This window comes from Cololabis saira, chromosome 2 (genome assembly GCF_033807715.1).
Source record: "Cololabis saira isolate AMF1-May2022 chromosome 2, fColSai1.1, whole genome shotgun sequence".
Taxonomy (NCBI): domain Eukaryota; kingdom Metazoa; phylum Chordata; class Actinopteri; order Beloniformes; family Belonidae; genus Cololabis; species Cololabis saira.
Window position 1 is genome coordinate 53,895,815 of NC_084588.1, and position 12,332 is coordinate 53,908,146.

The following is a 12,332-nucleotide window of genomic DNA, read 5'->3' on the forward strand; positions in this document are numbered from 1 at the left end:
GAATCCAGCCCCAGGTCGTGTGTGTCTCAGCTCTGCGTGGGACAGGGATGGGATCGGCTGGAGACGGGGAGGGGGTTGTTCTGTTACTCGGGCTACGCTGTCCTGCAGAGGCCGAGCCAGCTCACGTTGCAGCCCCCGGCCCAGAGCTGGATATGTGAGAACTGCAGCTCTGAGATCTCCACCACACTAGAATAAATTAAAAACCTCAGCTCCGCAGGGATGCAACTGCACCGTGCTAATTAACTAGAGATGTACTGATCATTTCTCTTTCTTTCCATTACTGATTGTGTTACCTTGGGCTTTGTATATTGATCAAATCAAATCAAATTAAACTTTATCTATATAGCACTTTTCAGCATCATTCCCAGTATCATTCCCAGCATCATTCCCAGTATCATTCCCAGCATGCATCATTCCCAGTATCATTCCCAGCATCATTCCCAGCATCATTCCCAGCATCATTCCCAGTATCATTCCCAGCATGCATCATTCCCAGTATCATTCCCAGCATCATTCCCAGCATCCCCAGCATAATTCCCAGCATCATTCCCATCATTCCCAGTATCGTTCCCAGCATCATTCCCAGCATCATTCCCAGCATCATTCCCATCATTCCCAGCATCATTCCCAGCATCATTCCCAGCATCATTCCCAGCGTCATTCCCAGCATCATTCCCAGTATCATTCCCAGTATCATTCCCAGTATCATTCCCAGTATCATTCCCAGTATCAGTATCATTCCCAGTATCATTCCCAGCATCAGCATCATTCCCAGTATCATTCCCAGCATCATTCCCAGCATCATTCCCAGTATCATTCCCAGTATCATTCCCAGCATCAGCATCATTCCCAGTATCATTCCCAGCATCATTCCCAGCATCATTCCCAGCATCATTCCCAGTATCATTCCCAGTATCATTCCCAGTATCATTCCCAGCATCATTCCCAGTATCATTCCCAGTATCATTCCCAGCATCATTCCCAGCATCAGCATCATTCCCAGTATCATTCCCAGTATCATTCCCAGTATCATTCCCAGCATCATTCCCAGCATCAGCATCATTCCCAGCATCATTCCCAGTATCATTCCCAGTATCATTCCCAGCATCATTCCCAGCATCATTCCCAGTATCATTCCCAGTATCATTCCCAGTATCATTCCCAGCATCAGCATCATTCCCAGTATCATTCCCAGTATCATTCCCAGCATCATTCCCAGCATCAGCATCATTCCCAGCATCATTCCCATCATTTCCAGCATCATTCCCATCATTAAATGTAAAAATGTATTAATGCTTGAGCCTCTTTTTAAAAACATCAACAGTCTCTGCGGCCCTGAGGTTCTCCTGAGGTTCTCGAGGTTCCTGAGGTTCTCCGGGAGGCTGTTCCACAATCGGGGACCATAAAAACTGAATGCCGCCTCCCCGTGTGTCCTAGTTCTAACTTTTGGTATGGTTAAAAGGCCAGCACCGGAGGACCTCAGGGTCTGTGAGGGTCGATAGGGTAAAAGTAGTGCAGACAAATACGAAGGCCCAAGACCATTAAGACACTTAAAAACCAGTAAAAGAACCTTAAAATCGATCCTGAAGCGCACGGGGAGCCAATGCAGCGATTTTAAAACAGGTGTAATGTGCTCCCGCCCTCTGGTCCTCGTCAGCACGCATGCGGCTGAATTCTGTAATAATTGTAGATTGTACATGTTCTTTTTGGGAAGACCAGAGAGCAGGGCGTTACAATAATCTAAACGACATGAGATAAAAGCATGCATCAGCACCTCCGTACTAGCCTGAGAGAGAAACGGCTAGTATCATTCCCAGCATCATTCCAGCATCATTCCCAGTATCATTCCCAGCATCATTCCAGCATCATTCCCAGCATCATTCCCAGCATCATTCCCAGCATCATTCCCAACATAATTCATTCCCAGCATCATTCCCAGCATCATTCCCAGCATCATTCCCAGCATCATTCCCAGTATCATTCCCAGTATCATTCCCAGTATCATTCCCAGTATCATTCCCAGTATCATTCCCAGCATCATTCCCATCATTTCAGCATCATTCCCAGCATCATTCCCAGCATCATTCCCATCATTTCCAGCATCATTCCCAGCATCGTGCATTATTCCCAGCATCATTTCCAGCATCATTCCCATCATTTCCAGCATCATTCCCAGCATCATTCCCAACATAATTCATTCCCAGCATCATTCCCAGCATCGTGCATTATTCCCAGCATCATTCCCAGCATCATTCCCATCATTCCCAGCATCATTTCCAGCATCATTCCCATCATTCCCAGCATCATTCCCAGCATCATTCCCAGCATCATTCCAGCATCATTCCCAGCATCATTCCCAGTATCAGTATCATTCCCAGCATCATTCCCAGCATCATTCCCAGCATCATTCCCAGCATCAGTGAACAGCAGAAGTGTTAAAGTTATCTGAAAGTGAGAGCTTGTGTATCGATATCTAAGCTGATCTTTAAACATGTTAAAAATTGTCCATTCAACCTGCAGAAAATGACTGATTTAAGTTTATCATAACTCATTTTATGTTTTCAAATAGTACTGCATACTTTGGCTTCTTAATTATGGAAAATAAAATCATAATCGCGATTATTTCGGTCAACTGTTAAATCGAGACGATTTAAAACCATTATCTACTTTGGAGCACTGTACATTTATCTTTAAATTAACATAAAATATGCTGTAACTTGCATCTGCGTGTCATCCAGAACACAAGACTGTTCAGTTATTTTTGTGAATATGGGGAACCTCAATTTAAATTAAAATTAAAGTTGTGTTAATTGCTCATCCCTATCAATTAATCTCTCTATCATTATTGGTTCTTTCACGTGTCATAACACTCTAATTATGTAAGTATGGTCAATGTTATTTTCAAAATTCTTAATTGTACTGACTGTTTCAGAAAAACAGACTAAAATGACGTGTGCATCACAATGTACAACCATGTATACTGTATTTAATCTGCCTGGGGTTTATTAGGTTTATACAGTACAGGAGGAGATCAGGCGAGCCACATCGCTGTCCATTTTTAAATCTCTTTTAAAAACACACTTTTTAAAATGTGCTTTTGCTTAACATCTAATAATGTACTCTATAATATCCAATGTTATTATTTTCTAATGTTTTATTGTATTTCTATGTTCTTATGTTTTTATATTTTTGTCATTTTATTGGATTCTGCCTTTTAATTCTGCTTTTGTAAAAGCACCTTGTAACTGTGTTTGGAAAGGTGCTATACAAATAAAGCTTATTATTATTATTATTATTATTATTATTATTATTATTATTATTATTATTATTATTATTATTATTATTATATTACAGGCCTTGAACACTGATTAGTAGAATAGTTATTGTGGAAAAGCATTCAATGTAGAACGCAAAAAAAAAAGTAAGTAAAAATGTCACTGAATAGAAAAATGGGTTTTTGTATCGTGTATGTGACAATAAGGTGTGAATGTGAAGGAAAATATTTATAGACACAACACTGAAAACCTGAGGTTCTACAGCTTTTTAAATGAGGACACATAACAATATAAGGGACTTTGACCTCACGGGTAAAGAAACATATTAAATAAAGAAAAACCAACATATTTCCTTTACTGGTTAAGCGTGATTGCTTTGAGAGCCAGTAGGAAAAGCTGCAACAGCAGCTTCAAAGTTGACAGATTGTGAAACAGCATTTATTTCAAGGAAATAGCAAGTCTAAATGAGGGGAAACGGAAAACTAGATGATTAATTTGGCAGTAACTTCTTATTGTCCCAGAGGAAGGAGCTGCTGTCATCTGTGTCCCACTTTGTCCAGAGCTTTGAGTAAATTTTATTTTTTTATCTTAGGACATTTAGTAAATGTTGAATAATTTTAGGATTTATTTTTTACTCCGGTATTTAAATAAATCAGTGAAATCACAACGCAGCTGACAGTCTGACATTACCTACGCTCCTGCCTGGGTTTCAACAAGTCTTCATGTAAATTCATAGATATTTTCAAGTATACTGAGTCTAAATACCCAAATCTAACTGTATTATTGTCTAAAAAGAATAAAAGTAGATCCTGTAAACGTGCAAAGGGAGAAAAAGACAAAACCGTCTGTTTCCGTGTTTATGTGTGACGTCACTTCCTGTATCTCCCACGTGGGTTTGTTGTGATTTTTAACATGTAAGCTCTTTTTTTACATATCAATGATTATATCGTGCTGGTTAATGTGTAGTTATTTCAGACCACAGACACAGCAGGATGATCAGTATTTAGTTTTTTTTAATTATTGTTTTCAATAAAAAAGATTCTCTGACTACACACCCTTAAATGTTTTACAGCATTTGATACATTAAGGATATGAAATTGAATAGCTTAGTAATAAATTCCACAATCATTTGAGCCACAGTGATAAATCTTCTTGATACACATTAAAGTATTTCATCTCAAATATAAACAAAGGCTTCGTTCACAAAAACGAACCTACACAAAATGAAGATCCTGATATACAAGAAAAAAACAGATAATCACATCTTGGGATACACAAACAGCTTCAGCATTGACGTCGACAGTAAAATGAACTGGAACCAATTAGCTTACACATATGAAAAATATTCAACAGTAATATCTCTTCACTTCAGAGTATTGTGTCACAGACAAAATATCGTTTGCAATGCCCTTCATAGTCAAACACACTCCTCGTCCCGAAGCCGGACAAACCTCAGCGTACGTCTCATCGCTTCTGAACGATAGCTTTTTGGATTAGAGAACAAAACGTCTCCTTAAACTTCACTGAGAAGCAGCAACTATGCTACACAGACCTGGATATCGCTGCAAATCTGCATTGAGCACATTTGATTTGTTTTCCAAATACAATAAGCTCAATAAATGTTGATATCTAGCGTCTTGCGGTCTTGGAAAGAGTCTTATTTCACCGACTCTCACCGTTAAAAGCCACGGTCGGTATCGTGTCCCTTTTACAAACCCTTCACTGGTCCCCGTCCCCCCGCACAGCGACTCTCAGGTGGCAGCGCTTGTGCTTCATGGTGAGCCCGTACTCGGGCGTCAGGTCCAGCTCCTGCCCCGGTAACTTCTCAAAGTGCAGCTTCTGGATGATGATTGCTAAGAAGAGGTAGACTTCGTTTCTGGCGATGACCTCGCCGATGCAGCGCCGCCGTCCCAGGCCGAAGATCATCACCTTCTCCCCGTCCAGCCTGTTGACCTCGGTGCCGTCGGCGCTGAGGAAACGGTCCGGGTTGAAGGCGGACGGGTCCTCCCACAGCTCGCTGAGAACAGGACGAGGAAGTTAAACAGGTTTGAAACTACGACGGATATCGTTTCCCCCAGACCCGGTTACAGTGTCGTGCCAAAAATTGATTGAAAGTCAAATACAGTTGATGAAAGGTGTCATGGTTTGACATTCCCCACAGTCACAGCTCTGCATTATTTGCAAGACCTGATAGTGCCTTATGTTCCTGGCAGAGCTCTCCGTTCTCGGAGTGCAGGTTTACTGTGAGTAGTTCCCTAGAGAATCTGTCAGGGTTTGACATTCCCCCCAGTCTTTGAGTTTCTGTTTTCTCCCGCCTGTGTCCCACCTGCCCTGATTGTCTGCACTTGTGTCTCGTCGTGTTTCGTTATCCCCTGTTATATCTGGTCTTGTCATTCCCTTGTTCCCTGTCGGACCGTACTGTTTTGTTCCTCATGTTTCCTGCCAAGTTCTTCCTCCTCAAGTTTTTGTTTAGTCTGTTTAGTTTGTTTTGATCCTGCTCTGCAGCACTTTTAGTTTGTTTTTTTTGTGGAATAAATCCTTGTTTTTTGTTGCAAACTCCTGCCTCCCGCTCTCTCTCTCTCCTGCATTTGGGTCCTCACCACACCAGCCTTACACAGGCCCTGATAAAAGGTTGTTTCTGCCTAAATATGACTTGATCTCATTCTTGAGCTTCATAATATAAACACTAGAGCTCACAGGATTGCTTTTAACTCTTTTACAACACAAAATAGGCATTTTCACCTGCTAAAAAATGATTGAAGGCCAAATACAGTTAATGAAAAGTTGTTTCTGCCTAAATATGACTTGATCTCATTCTTGAGCTTCATAATCTGAAAATCTGACGTTTTAGCGCCGTCGCTCCCGCGGCCACAAGTCAGAAGAAATCAGGTTCTGGCAGGCGATCACTGTTTGGCACGACACCGGCCCTGGAAGGTGCTGGAACTTACGGGTCGCGGTTTATCTGCCACTGGTTGATGAAGACGCAGGTGTCTTTGGGGATGAAGTATCCGTTCAGAGACGTGTCTTTGGACGTGCTGAAAGAGAAGGACAGAGTGTCAGCCCGTCTCCGTCTGCACGTTTGACGCTTTGCACGTCGTTAACGGCACAATCTTGTCAGTGACGGCGTTTCCAGCATCAATAACCCTTTTAAAACCCGAATATTGGCAATAACCCAGTTACACGGCCATGTAAACACCAATAACCCCTTAGAATAACCAGAATTTGCCCTGGGTTACTCCTTTTAAAACTGAATATTTGGTCATGTAAACGCCAAACAGAATATCCCCATCAAACAGAACATGAATTTGTTTTCTGCACATGCTCTGTTCACAAGGAATCCTGGTCTTTTGAGTCCAGGAAGTTCTTCTAAACACAGAGAAACAAGACCAGGAGGAGACTAATCACTTCATAAATGTAATGAAGGATATGAACATTTCTGCATTTGTAGACGGTAGAAAGTACCGGGATAGAAGATTTACAAGAAGGAGAGAGAAAAGTTGAAGCAGCATTTGTTTTGAATTTGGATCCAGGAAGAAGAAGCAGAAATGACGGTAATTGTGTCATCACGTTCTCCGTGCGTCGCTGGTTTGATCCAGATATCCTGAATGATTAATCACCATGGAAATGGAATATTCCCAATGTTTCAGTAACCGGAATATTAGCAATAACCTGAATTTTGATTGATGTAAACGTAGCCAGTGAAGGAGTTGGGCCTCACCAGTGGGGGATTGTGAAGGGCAGGAATGAAGAATGGCGGAAGATCTCCAGGATGAACGCCTCCAAAAGGGGTAGGTTGGTTTTATCGGAGAGAGCGGGCATGCGCTCCAGTCCCACTTTCTCCTCTGAACAATGAAAAGATTTAATTGAATTTAATTTCATTCACCATTATATGCAGCAGACGAGGTTGTTTTATATTCTTGTTCTGCAAGATGTGAGAAAAATGGGAGGAAGTACTTTGAGCAAAAGGTTCAACTCACTAATTTCCTCAAACAGCCTCTTCTCTATGTCTGGATACGCCACCAGATACATGACACACCAGGACAGAGCCGTGGAGACGGTGTCGAATCCTGGGAGGAAAACAAAAGCATGGTTAGGATAGAACAGGCGTCGGCAACCTGCGGCTCTAGAGCCGCATGCGGCTCTTTAGCGCCGCCCTAGTGGCTCCTGGAGCTTTTTCAAAATGTTTGACTTTTCTTTTTCCTTTTTTTCTTCTCTTTTTTTCCTTTTTTCCTCTTTTTTTCTTCCTTTTTCCTTTCCTTTTTAATCCCGACATTTCAACTTTTTTCTTGACATTTAGACTTTTTTCTCGACATTTCACCTTTCCCCATTTGTCTTCATTCTAAGGCTTATACAAGACTTTTCATTCATTTGCGGCTCCAGACATATTTGTTTTTTGTGTTTTTGGTCCAATATTGCTCTTTCAACATTTTGGGTTGCCGACCCCTGGGATAGAAACTTCAATTGTTGTATGATTTAAAGCTCCTCATTATCAACCCACCAGCTCCAAACAGGTCGTTGACGATCCCAACAACCTTCTCATCCGACATCTGGATGTTGGAGTTCTCGTCCAGTTTTCGGTCCTCGCAGTGGTCGATGAGCGAGTCTGTGATGTCACGGATGTTGTCCTGGAAGTAAAGCGTCTCGGTTAGGCCACGTTTACACATAACCGGGTATTTACAAAAACGGATATTTCCCCCTCTACGTTTTGAAAAATATCCTCATTTACATGAACCCGCATGAATGCGCTGTTAAGGTGCTATGAGCAGCCAAACCTGCAGGGGGCAGTGTAACGAGAAGATAGTCTTTTTTTCTTTTTTCTCAACTTTTTTCTCAAAATTGTAACTTTTTCTCCACTTTTTTCTCAAAATTTCGACTTTTTTCTCGACTTTTTTCTTAGAATTTTGACTTCTCGACATTTCAACTTTTTTCTCAAAATTTCATTTCCAGGAACCCGCATGAATGCGCTGTTAAGGTGCTATGAGCAGCCAAACCTACAGGGGGCAGTGTAACGAGAAGATAAAGTCATGCTAGCCAATCAGAATCCTGGAAAAAACATCAACAAATGACACGTGTGAAGCCTGAATAATATGGTTCTGCGTTAAATCGACGGCGTAGCTACGTACGTACGGTGTGCGTCGCCGCGTAGCCTACGCCGCGTAGCCTACGCCGTAGCTCTGCGTTGGTGTAACGCGGAACCATAAATCAGCCTGGACTGCAGTTACTTCCAAGATGAACGAGAGTCTTTGGTTTGGAGTGACAGAGAAGTGGAGTTACTTTTAAGTGTGACTTTAGAATATAAAACAGGTAAAATACAAGAAAATATTGACGGTTACAAACTAATTGTAAACACAGGTGTCACTCATGACGCTGGTGACGTTTCTGTCTCATAATGTGACGTTCTGAAGAATAAATGTCCGTTTCTCTCCGTTTACAAGCAAACGTGAAGACGGAGGTTTTAAAAATCTACACTTTGGCCGGAGTTTTCAGAAATGATGGTTTTTGGAGACTTTGAGCTTCATTTTCATGTAAACGAACGGCCAAAAGGCATGAAAACACCACCGTTCTTGCTCCGTGTAATCGGGAAGGACAGTGGGAAACGTTGTCTCGGCCGTGTCGTACCTTGTCGTAGGTGGCGTAGTGCTCGGTGACGATCTTCTGCACGAAGCTGCTGAAGCGGTTGTTGAGTTCCACGAACTTCTTCATGGATTTGCTGGGCAGGTACTGCAGGGCCGGGATGAAGTCGGCGGGGTTCCCGCTGCCCGTCACCCGGACGAAGTCCTCGGTGAGGTTGACCAGCCCCACCAGCTCCTGGTCGTGGTGGTCGTAGCGCCGGCCGAAGCACATCCCGCAGATCACGTTGGCCACGGACACCACCACGTAGCGGAACAGGTCCAGGCTTCCCTGGGCGTGCATGGCGGCCCGCAGCTCCGTGATCAGGTACTCGGCCTCCTTGCAGACGTGCTCCTCCAGGGCGCAGGCGTACTCGGGCGTGGAGCCCTCCAGGGTGGAGAAGGAGCGCAGCGCGCTGTAGGCTAGCTTCCTGCGGGCGCGCCACACGCCCGCCTTGTCCGTGCTGAAGGACAGGCTCTTGCCGTCGTTGATGAACTGGAAGCTGTACAGGTCGGGCCGGCCGGCGAAGTCGTCGCCCTGCTTGGTGAGCGCCTGCCGGACCGTGTCGTTGCCGCTCAGCACCACCACGGGCCGCATGCCCAGCTGGATCTGGAACACGTCTCCGTAGCGCCGGCTCATCTCGGTGAGGCTCAGGTAGGGCCGGCTGCCGACGGCCAGCATGTTCCCGATGATGGGCAGCGGGCTGGGGCCCGGCAGCGCCCGCAGCCCCGCGGGGACGTCGCTACGCCCGTGCTTGAGGATCAGGAACACCACGCACAGCGTCGTCACCACCAGCAAGCCCTCGAACACCGACAGCGCTCCGATCAACGGAAGTGTCATTAACGCCATGATGACAGCTTTTATTGTGCTGAGCGAAACCTGAAAGGTAAAGAGTGTGAGTGTTAGTTCATGTGAGGCCACGAGAAGACAAATCTTGTGAAACAAGTTGCCTGCAAGCGCCGTAAAGTATATTTGACTCTGCTCGAATCCGTGTACAGGCTACAGTAAGAAGTTCATCTTTAAGTTTAACCTCTGTCATGCATCACCTCTCTGGGGAACTAACAGCCCAATTAGTGGAAATAAAAATAAAAATAACATATACATAAATTTTGTATACAGGACTGTCTCAGAAAATTTGAATATTGTGATTTTCTGTAATGCAATTACAAAAACAAAAGCATCATACATTCTGGATTCATTACAAATCAACTGAAATATTTCAAGCCTTTTATTATTTTAATATTGCTGATAATATTGCTGATGTATGTAAACTTTATTGATTGCCATTCGGCTGGACATTTCATGTTTTATACAGGACTGTCTCAGAAAAAAATGTGATTTTCTGTAATGCAATTAGAAAAACAAAAAAGTCATCCATTATTATTAAAATCTGAGCTTAAGAAAACTCAAATATCCTATCTCAAAAAATTAGAATATTCTGGGAATCTTAATCTTAAACTGTAAACCATAATCAGCAATATTAAAATAATAAAAGGCTTGCAATATTTCAGTTGATTTGTAATGAATCCAGAATGTATGACAATTTAGTTTTTTTAATTGCATTACAGAAAATAAAGAACTTTATCACAATATTCTAATTTTCTGAGACAGTCATGTATGTATGTATATATATATATATATATATATATATATATATATATATATATATATATATATATATATATATATATATATATATATATATATATATATATATATATATAATCTCTGAAAGTCTGCTTTCTGAGTAATCCAACCTCAGCTCTGCTGCGTGTAAATGCGTCCTGTGAGCAGATATTAATTTAAATATTAATCTTACCTGCTGGATGGAAACGAAGGAAGACGGTCGAGATCCCACTTCTCAAAAACTTGCAAAAGCAGAGGAAATGCGCTTTTGCTGAGAGATCGTCCTGGTTGCGTCTCTTAATGTGTTTCAAACGGTGAGTGAACTAATTTTATAGAGCGCTCCGCAACCTGATTGGCTGCTGTTTGTGAGATCACCTCTCTCTCTCTCTCCCTCCCTCCCTATCTCTCTCTCTCTCCTTCACTCACAAATGAGTGAATAAACTCTGACCAGGTCGCTGCACCGACACTCGGATCTTATGTCTTAATCACCTGTCTTTATGTCTCATAGTTTATGGACGTGTGAAACACGCAACCGCTGAAAACGAGCAGCTGTAAAACTATTCCTAATCTGTTGATAACAGCGTCAATCTTCCTCAGTCAATTACTATCCTGCAGTGCAGGTTACTCTAAGAGTTTGCAATTTCTGCAATATTTAGGATAAGATCAAATAATGCAATGGATGACGCGTAAAAGCGCATTTGTGTCTGAGCGCTGCTGCAGATTCTGCTGCTGATCTGATCTCTCCCGATACCTGCGGGGATTTCTGCTGGTTTAATGTTGTTTGTGTGTTTGTGAGCACGTCAGACTACAGAGGTGCATGAATCGATATAAGCTCGTTAACAGCGGGAATAAAGAGGATTTAACTTGATGACTTCCCTGCGCGCAAAGTTGCGCCGCTCCCGCCTCAGATCAGAGGAAATAATCAATACATGTCGGGAAACTTTCTAGTTGCGTGCCTGCAAGGTGCCGGGGGGGCTGGGGGGTGGAGGGGGTGGAGGGGGGTGTTGGGAACAGGACTTTGTGACAACTTCCCCCCAGACCTCCCAGGCACGCTCGCAGTCCTGATAAAACAGATGCCATTGCGTGCTCGAACCTGCGACTTCTCCCCGGGAGTTAAACATTGACCAGTTGCGTGAGAGCGCACTGATCAACCCCCCCCCCCCCCCCTTTAGGGAGGATGCTGGGGAGATAGGAGGGAGGGTGGGGGGGTGGAGGGCTATTAGGCAGCACTTCTGCTGCTCAAGAGTTCAATACATTACTCACTTCTTCTCTCCGACTCATTTTTCTGATCAGCGCTGCGCCTGATTTATGGTTCCGCGCTAGATCGACGCGCACCGTACGCCCTAAGCTCTGCGTTGGTGTAACGTGGAACCATAAATCAGCCTTCAGGTTAAGATCTGTAACGCGCGGGCTTTGATTTAATCAAATGTGCGAATGGTTTTGAGCGTTTAAATGCATTAATTTGATTACAATGTTTAAATCTTCAAACTTTTTGGATGCATAGGGATGTCTAGGTCACAGTTTGTTGCACTTTACCAGACATTGTTTGTATTGCTTTTATGTTTTTATACTGTGCTTTTCATATTTATTTATGCCTCTTATGTTTGTAGAATTGAAATTGAATTTCAAGAACTGAATTTGAATTGTGAGAGCTGAATGTAGATTAAGTTTTTCGAAATGTAGATTCAGTTTTTCAATGCATGATTCAAATTAAACAATACAAATTCAAATTATGTGATTCAGATTCACTTTTTAATGCAATTATTCAAGTTGAGCAATTCAAATTCAAATATAAATGATTCAAATTCAGTTTCTAGTGGC

General features: G+C 42.8%; 1 protein-coding gene across 1 annotated transcript; it reads right to left on the bottom strand.

Moving 5' to 3' along the window:
• Positions 1–4,270: 4,270 nt before the first annotated feature.
• Positions 4,271–10,837, bottom strand: LOC133418364 (cytochrome P450 1A1). The gene is made up of 7 exons (XM_061706966.1): positions 10,705–10,837; positions 8,895–9,764; positions 7,774–7,900; positions 7,253–7,342; positions 6,994–7,117; positions 6,224–6,310; positions 4,271–5,292 (listed from the first exon to the last, which is right to left on the bottom strand). The coding sequence occupies exons 2-7, from the start codon at positions 9,732–9,734 to the stop codon at positions 4,995–4,997; spliced, it is 1,566 nt and encodes a 521-aa protein (XP_061562950.1). The 5' UTR covers positions 9,735–9,764; positions 10,705–10,837; the 3' UTR covers positions 4,271–4,994.
• Between the last annotated feature and the right edge of the window lie 1,495 nt (positions 10,838–12,332).